The following is a 22,016-nucleotide window of genomic DNA, read 5'->3' as shown; positions in this document are numbered from 1 at the left end:
GAGAAGGTTACATTGTGATAAAGCAGTTATGACTCCCAACAGAAAAGAGCATTTTCAGAGACACCAAGCGTTAACCTTGACTTTGAAGTCAATTTTTCGCCTAATCACCCCGACCTCCTCTACATGAAAGACTCTCTGTTATCACACGCACTTTTCAAAGATCTCTTTTTCTGTAGCAATGTCCAGGTGGGTGAAAGGCGCATCCAGGAGGTAGAGGTCTGCATCTTTATACACAGCCCTGTGAGAGAAACACACATACTAGGTCACAGATAACAAGGAAGGTAAAGAAAATGTTCCAATTTGCTTTAAAAAACAAAAAAGCAAACAAACAAAATTAGAGACAGCATAAGATGCAGAAAGGCAAAGAAGAGAAGCTGGAATATATCAGTCACAGTGAATAGCTATGTTGATAGCAGAAGTTAAAAAAAATCAAGGAGCGGTTGCAAATTAACGTTAGCACACTAAACCAATAAATAATGCATGGGAACACGAGAGTTTCTGGCTGATCCACAGAGATTTAAAAGAGCAATAAAGCTCGGGCTGTAAAAGCCACAGAAACCATAAAAAGCAGACAGCAACACACATATGAGTGATATGTGATCCTGAGCAGCTTCTGATTAAGTACACTGATATTTATTCTTTTTGCTGGACACATATACTGTAGCTAGAGGGTTATTTTAATGTCGTTAATGTTTTATGATATTTCTTTTATGTAACCTGTTGCTATGGAAGTGCTACAGCGATGATGTAGAATTTACAGAAGAAACACACAAGTTGATACAAAACAAGAACCAAAATCCTAACTAATGAGCAAAGGTAGTCTGTGCTGACAGACAAACAAGAGTGAATGAGTCTTGCTGACAGATGTTCAGGTGTGACAGAAACTACCTGGCAAGGCAGAGACGAGCTCTTTGACCACCACTGAGGGTCCCCCCTCCATCGATAAGATACGTCTTGTCTTTCTCGGGTAGCAAAGCGAAGTCCTGGAGAGGAAAACAGGGAAAGAGTGGGTATAACACATTAGACTGGCACATAAATACCTTAACTTCCTTGTTTTTATCCTCTGGATTTTTCATTTTTATGTTCTGTTATCTTTACTCTTAACTCAAGATCTGTGGACCAAATTCAGCCCTTCTTAAATTTGAATCCAGTCCTTTTATTAGTTTAGGTTCTCAACAAATTTTGGCCTCCTAGATGCAGCTGTGGTCTGCACTGCAACACCACCAAACCAAAGAGACAAGTGCACAGTCACTGCACACACCTGCGAGCTTACAAGCTAACCAACACAGAACGGCACAGCAGGCAATTTCAAAAGGTGGAAGACTCAGAACTTCTTTACCAAGCATCTCTTTGCAAGGTGATCTCTGTGTTCAAAGAACATCATCTGTGTTGTGATTTTGGAAAACTAGAAAATCAATTTTAACTTTTTATTCAAATGTCCTACCCAAAGTTTAGGCCTACTACACAGGCTATATACAAGAACATAATGCAAAGATGTATTATTTACCTTTATTATTTTTGGCATTAGTAAAAATACCCATACTCACATTACTTGTCACTTGCTCATTAGTCACAGGCTGTTACAAAAGTGTTACAAGAAATGAAAGCCTGTGAAAAAAATGTTTCTGTCTGGCCATTGATGCCATCCACTCAGTTAAACTGTTTGACACCCTTGTTGTAAAGAGGGCAGAAAATGAAGTGGATGATCTTCTTCATAAAGAAGCTCATTGATTTCATGGAGCAGTGATGGCCTCATGGCCTGCTCACTGAATGAATGGGCAACATAATGAAACATGTCCAAGAATAAAGAAAAAAGAACAAATGCAGTCCTCAAAGTGATTATACCTCATTTTCAAAGTTATCCTGTCTATATGCTCACATGGGCATTTTCAAAAATCTAACTAAACAAAAGCACAAAGCATAGATGGCACATGAACACTGTCACGTAGACATATGGCAGCTAGTGATTATGAAACAGTTACAGCAACAGGAATGAAGTGACAGCAAAAGTTTATCATCATTCAAACTTCCTACCTTTTAAATAGCTTCCTCTGTCTGGATAGGAGTGTATAAAGGACCAAGTTAACAAATTGCTTAACAGCTTTGTAAAATAAAGCAGTTAAATAGTAACAACAATAACAAAACAGAACAAAAAAAAACAACAATTAGAAAGAGAAAAAAGCCTCACCTTTGACTATCAAAAAACTCTTGTAGCTAAAAATGGCTTTACAGTGGGAAGAAATCACACATTTGACGCATCTCCTCAAATACAAAATAAAGGCAGAGTTTTTCTATTGTGTATCAGCCACGAGATGTGACTTCACAGTCAATAAATATGATGGTCCCACACACAGCATGAGCTTCTCGACTGATTTCAGTAAAAGTTGTAGTTTTTTATTTTATGTAGTTTATATTTTGCACATTGCATTAGCCGAGGCTAATGTGTCATGCTAAAAGTCTAACTGATCAGTTTAGCACAGCTTGAAATGACTTTTTCAGTGAAAGACGGAATCAGTTTTCAGTGTCTGGAGCATCAGCCTTTGTGCATTTAATTATTGTTCAGGGTCAGATCTGTCCTGCTGCTTCTGCACTGGTCCAAGACAGTTAATGTTCCCATATGGAGTAGTATAGGTATAGTATAGTATAGTAGTATATCAGGGTCTTATATTATTAACTTCTAGCATTGCATTGAGACAACTTTCAGAAAAATGAATGTTATTTTTGTGTGTTACTACCTGGTGTTTCTTCCAGCTGATGCCATGGATATATTCAACAAATCAGAAAGTAAAATCACACCAAACCTTTGCGTAATGTATGTTCAAAAACTGACACTTCTAAGTTGTGTGTGCGTGGTTTTTTTTTGGTTTTTTTTTTAAATCTCACTGCCTCAGATCCAATGCTCGTCCATCCAGCTTGGTGTGAGCTGAAAGGCTTGTATTGCATCCCAGTGACATAATGTGAGATTTCCACAGCAACAGAGGAGACATTATTCTGCTGGAGGTCCATCACTCAACACTGAGGCTTTATGAGAGAGTACATGTGTCAGAGTTAGAGACAAGCATAGAGTTTGCAAGTATGCAAGTATTTGTGTTTGTGGGACACATAATTGGTGTAAATGTGGACTGGTGAAACCTGAACCATCGCGATGCCCTGCAGTGGCTCCACACAGGCAGCTTAGCAGAGAGAATCAGATCACTGACTAAGAAAAGACTTCAAAAAAAAAAAAAAAAAGCTGGCAAAGATTTCACTCTGCTGAAAACAGATTTTTTTAGTATGTAGTCACATTTTCAATCCAGTAATGCTGCCATACTTTCAGTGACTCAGCTTGTGATCTGTTTATAGTAGGGTGAACAGATCTCAACATACTAAATGTGGACAAACACATAATTTTAATTTAAAAATATCAGAGTGTCATGTAGCATGTACGGGTGAAAGCTTATTTTTATATATTGGTGATTCAATACAATAAGGAAAAAAGTCGTCTGAAATTTATTCTTGGTCTCGTGCAATTGTTTGTTTATACTCCCATATTCTCTTTTTGTATTTTTCTTAGCTTATCTCCTTCCTAATAAGAGTTTTGGGGGTTTAGCTTGGCTGTATGCATAGATTGGCACCATATCTAACAATTTTAATCCAATGACGACACACATGTCACCTCACACCACAAACTTCCCTCCCTGTGCGAAGCTGACAAATTACTCAAGCAAATCATTTCCTCAGAATATACTGCCGCTTCATTTTCAGTTCAGTTCAGTTTTACTTTTATAGTGCCTTATTTTCTTTATACTGGTGTTTATGGTACTCTCCTTCACATTTGACAAAACAAGCTTGTGATTTCTGGGAATTTGTAACTTTCCCTGATGGGTTTGGCATTAGACAAGATAATCTTCTCCTGACTGTGGTTAAAAAGCCTTCGCTTGATATACATTGTGTAAAAACCAGAGTTTAGAAATGTGCATGTTCAGCAGAATCAGCCAAAAACCAGGGACATTGTCTCGAGATTTGGAAAAGGGGGACAAGTAATAAAAATCTTGTCACCTGAGTTCATTGACAGTTTACTTCTTCTCCTCTGAGAACAGCAGTCTGGTCAGTTCTTGTTATTTACCAGTAAGAAGCTATCTTAGTGGTTAAAAAGTATCAAAATATCAAGACACTGTCAAATTGTTGCTACATGCCAACAACTATTATCATCCATATTCCGAGAAAGCTCTGAATAGTATGCACCTCTGGTCAGCTTCCAGTGTGGCTGCCATTTTTAGGAAGTCCCATTCTGGCCACTTGTTTGCTTGTAATTTCACTATGAACTTCAAACATGTGGCAATAGCTGGATCTGCAGCTTGACGCAGAGGAGGTTTTAGTGCAAGAGTCCAAAGTTTTCAAGCCTGAAGGTGTAGTCACGTCAGGACTATCATGACAATATCCTCACGTTGCAAACGTTTGTCACTTGATCCACAGACAGACCCGTGCTTGTGTTGTGCCAAAGAGAAAACTGAATGTAAAAGTGAAACCGCTGACTTCTCAGTCCATCTACATTTCCACTCAGCCATGGCCATGACCTCTGGGTCACGTTTTAAATATTTTTAAAACAGAAATTTTCTGCTGTAATTTAAAAAAAGAAAAAAAAAAAAAAACACATTCATTTGAGCAGGTTTTTTAAAATATCTTCATCCACATGAAAACAAGCACACAAAAACACTGCAAAAAAAGGAAAAAGGAGCCAAAAAATAACCCTAACTACAAAAAATCCCAACCAATCAGAACACAAAGAACCACAACACAATGCGCAACCTGACATTAAGAGAGGAGATAAAGGTGCGCCCTTTTAATGCTCCAAGACAAAACCTTTGTTTTCCAGAATGGAGATTTTTTTTTCTTTTCAGTGGCTACAAACATATTTCACGTGTCAAAACACAGAGGAAAAAGCTAAGTTTACCAAATTACCATAAACATGTGGGCATTCCATTTGATCTCTCCAGTCAGAATTTTTTTAAATCCCAGTTGGAATTTTTTACTGGAATGGCCTCTAAAGGTGGATTTCCAACTCAGAAAGCCAGAGTAGCCCCACCAACTCTGATTTAATTATATAATTATCCAAGATAGCAGTAGCACACGTAGCATTGGTAATTTGTACTGCCACAGCTGTGCATTTGTAACTAACTAAATAAGCCATTAGCAGAGCACTGGCCAGGCTCTACCCATGAACTTGCTGCTTTAAAAAAACAAAACTGAAAACCCGGCACTTGGGTGCACTGCTAGTAATGCATGAACTGCACATGTACTTTGTGGTTTTTTGCAATAAGTACCAGGTTATCTGTATTCTGCATGAACAGCTACAGCCACCATAACTGAACATGACAAATATAATTCCATGTTTGCAAAACAAAAGACACAAAGAAAAGGCAGCGAAAGAGAATGAAAGGAATAAAGGTACCTCTTCCAGCTGGCAGGCTTGAATAACAGAATTGTAGCGGTATTCATCATAGGTCAGGCCAAACAGGATGTTGTCACGAATCGTCCCTGGCATAATCCAAGAAGTCTGGGGTGAGAAGGAAATGCGACCACTGTGTCTAATTTTACCCTCTGTTGGCACCAGTTCTCCCAGAATCATCATGAGCAGGGAACTCTGGAGGAAACAGGAGAGCATGGTCACACTTTATTCTTCTTCATCTAACTGTGTTCTCAACTCAAGGAATATGGAGTGAGTCATCATGTTTCTTTCATTGCTCAAGGGAAACTGGCATTTATTGCATGTAATTATTTATGAGCCAATATTAAGCTATTATGACAGTGAAGGTTGCAAATAAACTTGTCTTATTCATACAATTTGTTACATTATTGTTACATTATTCATTTACTATTGTTTCATACGTGTGTTGCCAAGTTGCACAGTAGCTTCTTAAGGACAGATAGATTATGCACAAGAACACATCTAATACGGCTGAGGGGTGTTTCTTCCATCTCTTCTTTAATTTGCATTTATTGTCCATTAAATTAAAATTATTCACCAACATCAATATATTGACAAAAAGCTATATGAGTGCAGAAAGACATATCGGTCAGACTCCAGTGACTCCCTAACCAGAATTTAATTTGAGTGAAATCCTACCTTTCCTGAGCCAGTGGATCCAGCCACAGCAAGCATCTGGCCTTTGTCGAGGTGCAGGCTGATGTTTCTGAGCACAGGGGTGACATAGAGATTGGTGAAGAAGAGCCCGGGGTCACCGTTCAGGTGTCCATTTGCTTTGCTCTCCTGCTGGATCTTCTCAAACAACTCACCAATACGCTGTAAAGGAGTTCATAGGCAGTTACTAAACATGATATCTGTATGTGGCAAAACATTGTTTATCATTTACTTTCTGCATATTAAGATTTCTTAAACAATTTAATACAAAAGAGTTAATTTTCTACACTTTAAACATCTCCTTTTAATGTATTATAGTGAATCATGTGACACTTTCATTTACAAGACTCTGTGTACCTGCACACGGCATGCATGTTTCTGTTTTTCATTTTGTTGATAAAACTGCTTGCTTCAAGGCTGAGTGACTGTGTCCATCATGCTGTGCTCTCAGGCAGTGACACTAGAATAAACTACTGCTTTTAAGATTAGGCTTAAAACTTTCCTTTTTGCTAAAACATACAGTTAGGCTGGATCAGGTGACCCTGAATCCTCCCTTAGTTATGCTGCAGTAGGCATAGGCTGCTGGGGGATTCCCATGATGCACTGAGTTTTTCCTTTTCAGTCACCTTTTTCACTCACTATGTGTTAATAGACCTCTCTGCATTGAATCGCACTTGTTATTAACCTCTGTCTCTCTTCCACAGCATGTCTTCTATCCTGTTTTCCTTCTCTCACCCCAACCGGTCGCAGCAGATGGCTGCCCCTACCTGAGCCTGGTTCTGCCGGAGGTTTCTTCCTGTTAAAAGGGAGTTTTTCCTTCCCACTGTCGCCAAAGTTGCTCATAGGGCCTCATTTGATTGTTGGGTTTTTCTCTGTATGTATTATTGTAGGGTCTGCCTTACAATATAAACCGCCTTGAGGCGACTGTTGTTTTGATTTGGCGCTATATAAATAACATTGAATTGAATTACTGTGAGGAATTTGATTCTCCAAGGACAGAAGAAGACTCCCAGGGTCTCACAATGGCCTTATATCACCTCATCTGTCTCTACGTCTGTAAGGATTAATGGGCGACGCCTCTCACTGCTAGAAGAGGGGAACTCTGCTCGACTGACTGGCTTAATCATTGACCTCTGTGACATTTTATGGGTCACCGTACCTCTAATGCCAGTTTGCGCTCTGGGTATATAGGTTTGTCTGTGTGATTCTCATTCTAATGAGGTGATGTGCACCCTGCCAGCAGTAAAGAAAGGCAACACCCATTCCATTCAACTGCGAATGGCACATTCCAGGAAGAGGTGAAAGCCGGGGGAGAATCTGATTTGATCTCATCAAGAGTTCAGAGTTGTGTTTCCAGCAAAGTTTCCAGTATAGTGACAACACCTGGATAATTAATTAGGCAAAGTGACATGGGAAAACCCCCCAGCTCGATGTTCTTTTTCTCACGGTATTGCATGGTCAATGAATCACACCTGTTAGATTAAGTTTACTGTCTGAGCTTATAGATAAGATTATACTACTGTCTCCCAGCAATGGTGAGGAATTAACTATTACACCTGGAATTACTGTAGGGGCTGTCAAAATTTGACTTCTTCAAACATGCGATTGTCCCGATCTTGTATTAACACACAGATAAGAGTCAATGTATTACAGCTTGACTGATGATGTTTGGGACTAGTAGTGACTGTTGACATTTGACTCAGATAATGATATATTTGGATTTACCCACCTCCTTCTAAACACACACACACACACACACACACACACACACACACACACACACACACACACACAGAGCAATACATCACAAAAAGCAGAATACTGGACACCTGTACCGTATGAGTTAAACATATCAATTACATTTTATTTCTAAGCCAACTAAAAAACAGATCTTTGATGTTTCTGTCCAAAACTTCTTTATACTTCTCATCTTACTTATACATTCAGCTCAACCAGCCTCCCAGAGCCAGTTTCTGCCAAAGATCTCTGTTAAAAAGGAATTCTTCTTCTTTACTGTAACCAGCTGCTTTGCTCCCTAATTAAACTCAATGCATTACCCTTGCAATTAGAAAATGACTGTATATTGCTTTTGTGGGATGGTTCAAGGAGAAAGCCTTTTATGTCTGAGAAGAACACGGCAGCACTGCTTCAGTTTGCAAAGTTGTGTTGAATAAACCATGAGATTGGAACATACAGGACCAAAGTGGAGATATTTGGCCATAATGCTTTGCGCAATGCATGGAGAAAACCAAAAATAGTATATCAGCACAAACATTCACAGAAAGTGTTAGCACAGGGAAAAGGGGGGGGGGTTGATTTGGGTTTGGTTTGCAGCCATGAGACTGGAGCCCTCTTCTGTATACCGAAGTGTTGCAGAGTCAAATGTCAGAACAGTAGACCAGTCCAGGTAAAGCTCTGCGAAAACTGGGCCATGCAACAGCACAATGGTTCCAAGCATAGCAGCAAATCTACAAAAGAATAGCTGAAACTCAAGGTGGCGCAATGACCCAAAGTCCAGACCTCAGTCCGATGCCTGAAATGTTATGCCTAGGCCAGAGTCCAAAATCTCAATGAACTGTGGCAATATTGTAAAAGAGGGTAGGCCAAAATTTCCCCAGAATGATATAAACTGACCCATATAGACATATATTTTAGTACTTGGAGCTATTGTCGTTAACAGGACAATTTGGCAAACAGCAAACTGGTTTTTGCCCATTTTGTTTTTGATCTTCTTTTATTCCACCTTCTTTTCAAGGGTAAAGAATAACTGGTTTGTTGAACAGGAGTTTAACATGGCTTCACTCAACTCAAATACCCTCCACAGTCACCAGACCTCAGTGCAACAGAGCTGTGATCAAATCATGGATGTGCAACCAATAAATCTGCAACAACTGTGTGATGCTATCATGGACCAAAATCTCAGAGGAATGTTTTAAGAACTTTGTTGAATCTATGGCATATAGAAGTAACGATGTTTTGAAGGGGAATCCAACTCTGTAAACAGTAATGGTGAAATGGCAGGTGAGCGCATGTCATAATATACAATTTATTTATATAACATGATGACAATGATGCCATAATCCAGATACTCCTGATTGTGTGTATTATGTGATCATTTTACAGTTAAATGTCTCACATCAGACAAGTGTGTTGATTCCGCCTTTGCAGTAAGTAGCAGAAGCATTCACTTTCTTTTAGGCTCAACAAATGGACGTAAACAAACCTCATCCCAGGATGCGGACACATTGACCAACTCCAGTTCTGAGGTGGTGAGGTTATACTCCAGTCCACTGTATTCTTCCTTCATCAGGAAATCCTGAAGAGAAAAAAATACATTTAAATTATAAAATGCATTTAACTTATACAGAGTTTTTCTGTTATAGGCTTATAAAGACTGAAAAATTCTGGATTCATTATGCTGATGATTGTTAGCAAAGTTTTTTTTTTTTTGAAAATATTTTTATTGAAAAAAGAAAACAACAGTACTTGCAGTTACCGAAATACAATCAACCTTTCTTCATTTTCCTAAGTAAATAAACTTATATATATATATATATATATATATATATATATATATAAATAAAAAAAGCAACGCCCCCCCCCCCCAGTCCCACACAGATCAACACAACCATCAAACATATTAAAGGAATATAACAGTAACAGAAGTACATTTAAACAGGCAATACCTCTAGACTAGCAAAATAAGAGATAAAGGGTTGCCACTTGTGAAAAAATTTGGCTGTGCAACCTCTCAACGTATATTTAATTTTTTCAAGTTTTAAAAAAAACATGACATCTTTAAGCCACCGGGAAATAGTAGGATACTTAACAGACTTCCAATGCAACAATATTAGACGTCTCGCTAATAGGGATGTGAAGGCTATAATATCCTTTTGTGTGGAATCAAGTGTAAGTGAGCGAACAGGAATCCCAAATACAGCAATCAGACGACAAGGATGAAGAGTTACCCCAAGAACAGTTGACATAATAGCAAAATACCCTGTCCAGAAACCTTGTAGCTCAGGACACAGAAAAAACATGTGGCTAAGGTGACAAGGAGAACCATGGCATTTATCACATTTATTTTCCACTTCTGGATACAATTCAGAAAGTCTAGACTTAGAGAAATGCACCCTGTGTATGACCTTAAATTGAATAAGTCCAAGACGAGCACAGGAGGTGGAAGATCGTACCCTCGCTATAGCCTGTTCCCAAGACTCCTCATGTATTCGAATTCCTAGTTCTCCTTCCCATGTACACTTAAGCTTAACATTAGAGTGGTTACTAAAAGACAGAATAGCATCATAGAGTTTCGAAATGGTTCCTCTGTGATGAGGAATAAATGATAATGTAGTTTCCCACTGCTGTTCTGGAGGTAAAGAGGGGAAATTTGGGAAACACTTGGCAACAAAATTTCGAATTTGAAAATAGCGAAACAAATGGGTAATAGGGAGATTATAACGAGAAGACAAGTCGGGAAAACTATCGAAAACACCATCCACATATAAATGTTTGAACTGTTTTATACCCTTGTCACACCACACTGAGAATGTCGAGTCCAAAAGTGAAGGGGGAAACAAATGGTTGTCGCTTAGAGGACCCGAGGAAGACAGCATTACAAAATTAAAGTGACGTCTAAACTGAAACCAGATTTTGAGTGTGTTAAGAACCACCTGATTATCAGTGTACAGAGAGGGTTTTACGGGTAAAGAGGAATAGAGCAAAGCCGGTAAAGAAGAGCCCTTACATGATGATAGCTCCAATTTACACCACGAGGAACCAGAAGATTTTAGCCAGTAGCAAAGTTTATGGATGTGAGCGGCCCAGTAGTAGGCTAAAAAATTAGGTAATGCAAGTCCTACACTAAATCTGCATCACTGCAGCAAAGTTTTAGAGACCCTAGGTGGCTTCCCTCCCCAAATGAAAGAACCAATAATCTTATCCAGTGAAACAAAAAAATGTTTCGGCAAAAATAAGGGAATTGACTGAAATAAAAATAAAAATTTTGGTAAGATGTTCATTTTAACAACATTAATCTTACCGATTAAAGAAAGGGGGAGATTACCCCATCTTTGAATATCAGATGTGATCCTTGATATAAGAGGAGACAAATTTGCTGATTTAAGGCCAGCTAGAGAGCGAGTCAAGTTAATCCCTAAGTACTTAAACCCAGATGGACTGAGATGAAAGGGTAGATCGGACTGTTGAAGTTGACGTGCTGCCGTATTAACAGGAAAACACTCACTTTTCCCCAAATTTAATTTATAACCTGAAAACGAACTGAAGTTCTCCAGAATACTTAAAACAGCAGGGATGGAGCATGCAGGGTCAGTCATATATAATAACAAGTCATCCGCATACAATGATACTTTATGTGTAATTCCATTACGGATGATTCCCCTGAATACAGAAGAAGATCTCAATGTAATAGACAGAGGCTCGATGGCAATGGCAAAGAGTAAGGGAGACAAAGGGCAACCTTGACGACAACCACGACCCAGCGCAAAATAATCAGAGTAAACATCATTAGTATGAACACTGGCTTTAGGGGACGAATAAAGAAGCCGAATCCAGGAAATAAATTTATCGCCAAAACCAAATTTCTCTAAAACTGCAAACAAGTACTCCCACTCCACCCTATCGAAAGCCTTTTCAGCATCTAAAGAAATCACAAGTTCAGGAAGTTCAGATGGACGCTTTGAGTAAATAACATTAAAGAGTGTACGGGTATTAAAAAACAATTGCCGTCCCTTTATAAAGCCATTCTGCTCTTCAGATATAATTCGAGGAAGCACATCCTCAAGGCGAGATGCAATTACTTTAGCCAATACCTTTGCATCGGCATTAAGCAGAGATAATGGCCTGTAGGAACCACAGGAGGTTGGGTCCTTGTCATTTTTGAGAAGGAGCGCTATGGTTGCTTGTGTGAAAGTAGGTGGTAATGAACCCGTTTCCAAGGATTCGTTAAACACAGACAAAAGCAATGGTGCCAATTTACCAATAAATGTTTTATAAAATTCAATTGGAAACCCATCCGGGCCCAGGGCTTTATTAGACTGCATAACTGTAATAGCTTTTAATACTTCTTCAACAGATAATGGGGAGTCCAATTGCCCCGCATCATTAGCACCAATAACAGGGTTTGAAAGATTATGAAGAAATGCATTCATTTTAGCTTTATCCGTGGGAAATTCGGACTTGTACAACAAAGAGTAAAATGTTTTAAAGGTAGAATTAATTTCCAAGGGATCTGTAGTAATATTGTCATAAGAGTGTTTAATACTGGGTATCACACGCGAGGAGGCCTGACGTCGTAACTGATGTGCCAACAAGCGACTAGCCTTGTCACCATATTCGTAATATGAGCCACGACTACGTAGTAATAAGTGCTCAGCCTCTTTGGTTGACATAAGATCAAATTCTGCTCGCAGGGTTCAGTGTATAACTTTGATCAAGGTTACTAATTGCAGCTATAAGTTCTTTAAGCCTGGCATTAATCTTTTTATTAGCATGGACAGAGTAAGAAATAATTTGACCTCTCAGGTAGCATTTAAGAGTCTCCCATAGCAGAGAATATGAAACAGAATCATCCTGATTGAAGTTAGCAAAGTTATAGCATGTGTAGGATCATTAAAAGCATTTGGATGACAAGCATCTATCTCACCACATCTCTCAACCTACCTCAATCTTGTGGAGTAGTGTCATTGTGTCGTACCACATCTGGAGGGAACCTGGAAACTGGCGGGTCAGTGTCATTCTTAACACCATGAAGTAGGAGGCTGTGGTGAAAATTCGACGCAGGATGATGCCTTTACTGAGTGCATATGGTATAATCGCTGAGAGGATAACAAAGATGGCAGAGAAGAAGTATGACGCGCTGTAGAAGTAACGGAGAGATCCAATCTTTCTTGTCAGTGTCATCTCATCCCTGCGGAGGAAAGTGAAAATGGAAGAAAGAACAAAGGGTTTTTCATCAAAAAAGGGAACTATACACAAAAATATATGTTCTAACCTAACGAACACATTAGATTACTAACACTAGGATGCTCGAATTACTTTAGCAAATTTCATTATGGTAAAAAAAAAAAAAAACTGACAAAGTGTTACAGTTAGCTTCAAATGGCACAATTTAACCTTGTTTTCTCAATAATAAAAAAGCTGTAGTGAGAGTCATTCTCTGTGTGTGACAGGATGTGTTTTATATGTGGTGGTGTCTTACTGCCTGATGTTCTTGATGATATTTTCCATCACTTCCTCCCAGCCGTACGCCTTCACAGAGTGAATGTTCTCTATAATCTCTGTGGTGAGAGCTAGGCGGCGGCTAGTCATAGGCGCTCTGTTCGCCCTGTACAAAGGAGAAAGTTTTACCAGAACATCAAAACAATTTTATAGCAAGGAGCATCAGAGGATCCACCTATGCATGCATGAACATTCTCAAGTTTCTGTTTATATATGGACCTGTGCCATTTTTGTTGTTTCTGGACAGTGTTAGTGTTCACATTTGGAAAACTACTGAGACTATAAAAGTTTTATTCACTGCTAACCAGCTATAAACAGCTACTCAATTCTCATTTCCCTCATTTTCCCTACTGGCAGTCTCCCTAGGCAGGCTACTGTTATGGCTTTAACAGAATATCCAACTCCACTGTCTTGGACCACAACTAGTGAGGGTAGTTCTTGTTCTGAGAACCAAAGCGAGCTGGAGAGCCACTCAAACCAGAACATTCAGCAACTGAAGAACTGATTCATGCATTGCTATTTTGAGCTTACCAAGTCTGTGGAACATAACACAGACTACAGTCACCTGCTACTGTCCAAGTTGATGCAGTTGAAGTTCATTTGTAGGATGAGACTCTATAAAGCGGGAGCTGATTAAGATTCCATCTATCCAATTTGTTCCACTTACTAAATTCAGGGTGGCTGGAGTGAGAGGCAGGGTATAACTTGGACTGTAGGAGGAAGCCCCACTACATGGGAGAGAACCCACACAGACGTGGGGCGGAAATGCCAGATTTTACCCCAGGACCTTCTTACCTTAAGCTGTCAGGCAACAATGCTACCCACAGCACCACTGTGTTGCCCACTGATTAATATTACTGCAGTACTTGTTACAAACTACCAGAGATAAAATATCTGGAGAGTAGAGTGGCTGTAGTTCAGGAGGTAGAGCAGGTCATCTATTAATCTTGGGCAAGATACCAACCCCACGCTGCTCTCTGATGCAGCCATCAGAGTATACATGTGTGCTAATGTTAGACAGATAGCACTTAGGTAGAACAAATGCTAATGTGAATGAGGCAAGTTATGTAAAGTGCTTTGAGTACTCAGAGTAGAAAAGCACTATATAAGAACCAGTCCATTTACCATAAATTGAACTGTGACTTGTTCAAGAAAGCTAGCATGCCTGCTTTTGTGGCACACAGCTCTACTGCTACAAAGTGAAACTAATATTTTTAATATTTAGAGAGGAAAACACACATAGCAAGACAGAAGACACAAATACAAGTGTATATTGATATGTAATAGTGTAGATGTCCAATACTAAAAGTGTGTCTGGTTGTGCTTTACTACCGATGAGGTGCCATCTTGGTGGAGAGCCAGGCCTGGACGATGCCCATCAGAGTCAGTGCTGCAAGGCCACAGAAGCCGTTTACCTCAATCAGCTCCCAGACCAGACCCACACACAATATACACTGCAGAGGGGTGATCCATATAAAATGTGCCAGACCCAAACTCTGTACACACAAAGTACACAGAAATTAAATTAGTGTACATGTAAGATGACAATGTGACGATACAAAAAGGCTATTTTACAATTGATCAGTGCATGCGTGTGTGTGTGTGTGTGTGTGTGTTTACCAGACAATCATTGCTTTAAAAAAATGGTATCTGACAGGTTAACTGAGGGCTATAACTAGGATCAACATAATAACAGAAAGCTAGCAAAAACAGAAACAGTGTTTTTGTATATCTTGGTACAAAGAGGAAAGTTGACCACACTACGGGACAATAAAGCATATCGCTTAATGTTATGAAATAGTATTTGAGAAAGAGGTCCAATGAAAATTACATAATTTTCATTGGAAAATTCAATCAGTACACATGCACAATCAATATTACATTGAGATATATATTCTTTTAGATGGTTCCCTGGAAAGACTTTATTACACATTATTAAAATGTTAATAATTTATGACTGAATTGAATCCAAGCTGACTGAAGGAGTGAATACACAGTTCTCAATAAACACTGCAGATATGGAATAACTAGTCAATTTTCATAAGTGACTTTGCCAACTTCAGACACTTTCATATTGGAAATACTCAGAGTGGTTTTGGTGAAGGAGCTTCCTAGATACTGTGTGCAGGAGGCAACACAGATGAAGGCACTGGAATACTGGCAGTGTAATTCACGCATCAGTGCAATCCAAAATCACACAGGGAACTGGTAGGTTCAAGACCACCTGATGTCCGATCATTCTGATGGGAACGGATTCTCACATGTAAGGCAAGTCCTAAAAACATTGAATCCATCTAATCTATTAATCTCAGCTCTCAATTTAGCTGGGTCCCTTTCATCCACTCAGCTGCAACTTTCCTCTTGTTATTCCACACTCATGTAAGAACTACTACACAAGGTACCACTGTACCACCTTTACACAAGCCACATTCGAGCCAGGTGATAATTGTTCCAACGCAGGTTGCATAGTGTTTCCACATTCAACACCTCAGTGAGAGCCAAGACAAACATGCATACATAATCACGAGTTTCCAACACTGATGCGCAGGTAATACTTGCTTATGTACTAACACTGCATTGTATATAGTAATGCGCTGTTCTTTTGTCCTCTGTATGGATAACACAGTTAGTGTTGCCTAATAAAACACATTCACTGAAGTCAGTGACGATGTGAATTCTTGTTCCCCTTATCCTGGCAGAGACAACTCCTCCCATCTCCTTCTGAATGGAAAACTACTGTATTATTTCTATGAATAATCTCACATTTCATTCGCTTTTCAACAGAGTTGTATTAACTTAAAATTTTCATGCCCCACTGGTTTCTAGCGCATTTTTTTCATTTGTGTGAGGATGTTTTAATTAAAACACTATCTTCTTCTTTCAGGTCCTCCCTTCAGAGAACACCACAGCAGATCATCTGCCTCCTGCCTCCATCTCACCCTATCGCTCTTCTGTCACACCAACCCTCTGCATGTTCTCCTTCACTACATCCATGAATCTTCTCTAAGGTATTCCTCCTTTTCTCCAGCCGGGCTGCTCCATTATGAGCATTCTTTGTCCAATATATCCACCATCCCTCATCTGCACATGTCCAAAAAATCTTTGTCTCCAACATGCTTAACCTGAGCTGTCCCTCTGATATAATCACTTACCTGTTACCTGGTCATCCTGGTCTCTCCCAGTGATAATCCAGTTTTGCCTCCTGTTATTTTGTTTCGTTTTGTTAGTGCTATCCTCTCCAAACCATACATCATAGCAGGTCTCACTACCATCTTGTAAACCTTACCTTTCACTCTTGCTGCTATCCTGGTATCACACATCACCCTTGACACTCATCTCCATCTACTCCACCCTCCCTGCACCCTCTTCTTCATCTCTCTTGTGCAATGTTCACTGTTTTAGATGGCTGACCCCAGGTATTTAAACTCATGTACCTTTGCTACCTCTGCTCCTTACAGCTTCACAGTTTCACCTGTCTTCTTGTCATTCACACACATGTATTCTGTCTTGCTTCAACTGAATTCCATTCCTCTTCTCTCTAGAGCATACCTCCACCTGTCCAGGCTCTTTTCCACCTGTTCCCTACTCTCACTACAGATAACAATGTCAACTGAAAACATCATAATCCATAGACACTCAGTTGTGACTTCATCTGTCATCTCGTCATCACCTCTGAAGCAAGAAGGGGATCCGGCATGATTACAAATATAATCCTACCTCCACTTTGAACCTATCTGTAACTCCTACCGCACATCTCATCACTATCACAATTTTAGCACCAACTTCACAAACCTTTCTGCCTCTCTGGTCTTCCTCATGCAGGACCACAGCCCCTCCTTTTTTGGCACCCTACCATATGCTTTCTCTAAATCTACAAAGACACGGTGCAACTCTTTCTCCGATCATCAAGACTCTCAAAGCAAACATCCCTGTAATCTATCTTTAACAACTCTTTCTCTTATCTTCATAATATGTCTTATCAGCCTTATCTCTTGTTACAGCTCAACACATAACCGTTGTTCTTCAGTACCAGTACACCCCATTCCTTAGGCATCCTCTCATTCCAAGATTGTGTTAAACAGTCCAATGCCCTCTCTAATGGAGACCACCTCCACAGGCATGTCATCTGAACCTTTTCACTCATGTCTTTACAGTTTTACATTTCACCCTCACTAATCATCTGCACTTCCTGATTCACTAACTGTCCACCATCTGTCTTTCTCTCTTATTTTCTTTATTCATCAGCTTCTCACAGTACTCCTTCCATCTACTCAGCACACTCTCTTCACTTGTTAGTACATTTATATTTCTATTCTTAATCATTCTATCCTGCTGCACATCCTTTCCAGCTCAATCACTGTCGATCACTCCCATCCTTGTTCCGACACACCTGAATCAAATGGATGGCTTGTTATCAGGCCTTTGCCAAACTTGATACCATGTTGAAGAGGTAATCCAATCATTTGATTCAGCTGTGTTGGAGTAGGGTTGCATGTAAAAGCTGCAGGACAGTAGCTCTCGAGGACTGGAGTTGGACACCCCTGTTCTACAGACTACCATCACCTTTCAGTCCGCTTTCTTTTTTGGATTACACCTTCTACATCGAATATAGTCCACCTATTTGTTACCCTACCCTCGTCCTTGAAGTACATGTTCACTTGTTCCCTCAGGACCTTCTTGCTGTGAGGCAACAATGCTAACCACTGCGGCACAATCTTCGCAGGAGTTCTTCCTTCAAGATCCATTTCACATCTTATCTACACCATAGCAGAACATTTTGAATCCACGTCCATTCCTCCTGCCTTTGCTTCCCTTCCACCTGGTCTCCTGCATACCTTCCAGTTACAGTGCATGTTTAGTGTCCCTACTCTCACCTCCACACTTCTACCTTTCCTTCTCTTTTGCTGTCTCCTAACACAGCTTCATTAATTCCTCCTCCTTTCTCTTCAGCCAATAGTAGCACAGTTTCCACTAGCAACCTATTTGCTATCAGCATCGGAGGCAGTTGTTGTAAACCCGTGACCCAGCTGATCTGGTAAATTTTTCTGAAATGTGTGGGTTTTTTTATATTGTTGTTTTCCAACCTAAAGCCCTGTGTATTATTTCATAAGAAAGTCAATAATAATGATAATAATAGAATTTCAAAACAAAGTACAACTTCTGGCTAATTCTGACAAACAATCAGCTTTTGCCCTTGAAAAAAAGGTCCAAGGTTTCTCACCTCATCCAGCTTGTTGAGATTTGCAGACATCAAACTAACAAGCTGACCAGTGCTGATCTTATCCAAGACTCTGCTGGACAGCTTCAGGGTCTGAAAATGTCAAAGGTCAGAGGTCAGCTGGAACACAAAAAGAGAAAGCGAGAAAAAAGTGGAAGTCTGTGACACACGGCCATGCTTTGACACCCGGCTGACATGCCCCTCACAGCAACCTGTGGATAGTCAAGTAAGTGCCTCTCTGGGAAAGCTCAGTCATACATGACAAACAAGGTGGAAGCGTTTAGCTGATTTGGAGAAGCTGGTCTTCAAAATATTACTAGGAAAACATAAAATCTAAGAAATGCAAAGGCCTTATCGGATGGGTTGCTTTGTTCTGATAGCAGATTGTTACAGCAGTGACTAAAAGTAACAAGTATTCAATTCAGGTGTTATCAGCAGCTCAGTGCTACTGGCTGCAAGGAAGAATTTACACTTGCACTACACAACACTTCAGGAACAAACACTATACGTTTTACTCTAGTTTTGTTGCAAATGAAAAATGCATTGAAATTTTTGAAATCTTAATATCATTGTTCAAGGTTAAAAATACAGTTTAGAAATAGTTAAAAAGTTTATAAAGGTTGGAAAATAGTTTCTAATCATAGATAATGTTCTTCCCTTACCTTCTTGTAAATAAGGCTAAAAAGTGCGATGCGGATCTGCATGCCAAGGTGATGCAGGCCAAAGATGGCAGGCTGCAACAGAAGGAAGCGGGCAGTGAAGAGGAGGCAAAGGCCCAGGGACAGGTAGAGTCCCTGACTTCTCTCTGGAGCATGGAACGGGTCAAAGGAAGCAATGATGCGACCTGAAATCTGAGGTTGCACTGTCTTGGAAGCCTCCTGCACAAAAACCATGGGACAATAAAGAGAAAACAATAACACCTCCTCGTGGCAAAGCAAATGTATTTGGCACAATAGTGCATTCAGCTCATGATTCTTGCTAAAGCTGCTGGAGAGGACAGTAAATGATAAAAATGAATAACCAATGGTTTTGTAGTTGTAGTTAGTTCATCCCTAGAGAATCAGCTTTCTTCGTGCCCTTGGAAGATTGTTAAGTATATTTTATCACCCCTGTTACAGGCATGGTAAGTTTATGAGCAATATAAACCTAAGTACATTTTAATAATGAGGACTTCTTTGTTTTTCTGGTATGAATGTGGGAATAAATAAATGCAAATACAAAGAAAAATTGATCAGTTTCAGTATCAACTGCTATTTCAAATATGGGTATTTTAGGCAAGTGCATATTCTAATAATTTTTAATGTTGAGAACATGACATAAAGTAAAAAAACAAAACAAACAAACACGAAAAATAAAATAAAATGTCACCAAGAAAATACAGTTACATAATAACAAATTCACGTCTGGATCTGGAATCAGCCAGGATCATTAGCCAAGATTCCAAGCATATCCAGATAAACATTTTTCTGCCAAAAATCTAATAGCCTTAAACGACCAGAAAGCTATGCTGGCTTCCACTTCAATGTGTTTTCGGAGCCTCTCTGTTTACCTAGTGTCTCCTCAAAATCCACCAGGCATTCTTGCCATCTTGACAACCAGCAACAACTGCACTAACTTACACAATGGCTGCTGTCTGGAGCTTCCCATAAGCCTGGGACAGTGAGCTGGTTTGTGACACCATGGTGTGACATGCTTGTGATGTTTGTGCGTCATTGCACAATAGCTTTATTGGGGTGTGCCAGCAGGACACCATAGTTAACAGGTACCACACACACATGCAGGTACAGGATTAACGAATTGCTACATAATTACTGCTAGGCATGCAGTCAAGCCAGGTCGAGCATGCAGTAGGTGTAACACAATAATTACATTAAAGAACATTTACCTGCTATTTTCACATGGGTGTAATTAAACAGGATGGATAAAGACTGTTTAATGTTCAGTCTAACTGGGTTGCATTCTCACACACAACTCTACTTGGTCATATAGAGAAATGGTTATCTATGTCCTGACTTAAAGACTCTAGCTGAGCGTTATAGTCATCACCATATTGGTGCTTTGAAAGCACAATCAATGGGTGGATGTGACCAAGGGGCAATGTGTGCTCATATGGCAATGTTAGTTCTTGCTTTATCGTCCTTTGTGACTCTACGTGCGGCTATAACTGAATTTCATATGGTACTCAATAGCACTTGAAACTAGTGATTGAGACCACAAAATTATCAGGAAAGTGTTAACTGAAGTCAAAAATCAAATGAGCACTAGGGGTTCTTTTTCCAGCTACTTAATTATAATCTGATGTCTTTCATAACTAATGTAGCTGCCCCCTCCTCGTCCTACCATAATGATGTTCAACTGAGCTGTAGAACAGTGTAACAATAATTATTTTTGCATTTGAACATGAAATTTTGAAGTCAAAGTTTAAAGAATTAATTTTGTTCATGTTAATGGGTACATTTGCTAAAAAGACAGGTTAATAACACCTTCTAATCTCCAGCCTTTATCATATTTAAAAACTCAGAAAGACAGGTGAAGGTTTTACATCCCAATCCATCCATCCATCTTCTTCTTCCGCTTTATCCGGGGTCGCGGGGGCAGCAGCCTAAGCAGAGAAGCCCAAACCTCCCTCTCCCCAGCCACTTCCTCCAGCTTATCCGGGGGAACACCAAGGCGTTCCCAGGCCAGCCGAAAGATATAATCTCTCCAGCATGTCCTGGGTCTGCCCCGGGGCCTCCTCCTGGTGGGACATGCCCGGAACACCTCACTCAGGAGGTGCCCAGGAGGCATCCTTGTCAGCTGCCTGAACCACCTCGACTGGCTCCTTTCAATATGGAGGAGCAGCGGCTCTACTCTGAGCCCCTCCCGGATGGCCAAACTTCTCACCCTATCTCTAAGGGAGAGGCCAGCCACCCTTCGGAGGAAGCTCACTTCCGCCACTTGTATCCGCGATCTCGTTCTTTCGGTCGCTACCCACAGCTCGTGGCCATATGTGAGGGTAGGGACGTAGATCAACTGGTAAATTGAGAGCTTCGCTTTTACGCTCAGCTCTCTCTTCCCAATCCGTGCTTTCAAATATTCTTTTAGAAGCCAGAGATCATGTGACCAGAACTTTATTTTCTTTCTGCAGTAAGTGTTTAAAAAAAATCTAAATTTGAATCTGCTTTATCTACAAGATAAAACCAACATGATCAAGTTATAATAATGATGGGTTTGAATCTGCAAGCAGGACTGAGCATCACAATTCCCAGTTAGAGATGCTGGATGTGCTTCCTGCAGGACAGACTGAAATACTCACCCCAAGGTAGAGGAGGACACCAAAGCAGGCGAAAGGCCAAAAGAAGCAGCGGGCCAGTGCTCTCAGCAGCTTTGGCTTTCTCTTGGCTGTGGCTGACACCACCTCCCTGTCCCATTCTCTGCAGGGAGGAAAGAGTTATATTG

The 22,016-nt window shown here is 40.0% G+C and overlaps 1 protein-coding gene across 1 annotated transcript in view; it reads right to left on the bottom strand.

Annotated features, from left to right (window-relative positions):
- The window catches only part of cftr (CF transmembrane conductance regulator), a 44,365-nt gene that overhangs the window by 18,628 nt on the left and 3,721 nt on the right, over positions 1-22,016 (bottom strand). The window contains exons 3-13 of the mRNA XM_084934269.1: positions 21,874-21,991; positions 19,241-19,456; positions 18,582-18,671; positions 14,693-14,856; positions 13,341-13,466; positions 12,803-13,049; positions 9,345-9,437; positions 6,107-6,283; positions 5,432-5,623; positions 889-983; positions 152-238 (exon numbers count right to left, since the gene is read on the bottom strand). Coding sequence (XP_084790395.1) covers positions 152-238; positions 889-983; positions 5,432-5,623; positions 6,107-6,283; positions 9,345-9,437; positions 12,803-13,049; positions 13,341-13,466; positions 14,693-14,856; positions 18,582-18,671; positions 19,241-19,456; positions 21,874-21,991 — 1,605 coding nt within the window. The remainder of the gene's footprint in view (positions 1-151; positions 239-888; positions 984-5,431; positions 5,624-6,106; positions 6,284-9,344; positions 9,438-12,802; positions 13,050-13,340; positions 13,467-14,692; positions 14,857-18,581; positions 18,672-19,240; positions 19,457-21,873; positions 21,992-22,016) is intronic.

The sequence above is a fragment of the Perissodus microlepis genome, chromosome 7 (assembly GCF_051167445.1).
Source record: "Perissodus microlepis isolate ML-2025 ecotype Zambia chromosome 7, ASM5116744v1, whole genome shotgun sequence".
NCBI classification, from domain to species: domain Eukaryota; kingdom Metazoa; phylum Chordata; class Actinopteri; order Cichliformes; family Cichlidae; genus Perissodus; species Perissodus microlepis.
The sequence above is the reverse complement of the archived record's forward strand: the minus strand, read 5'-3'. Positions and strand labels throughout refer to the sequence as shown.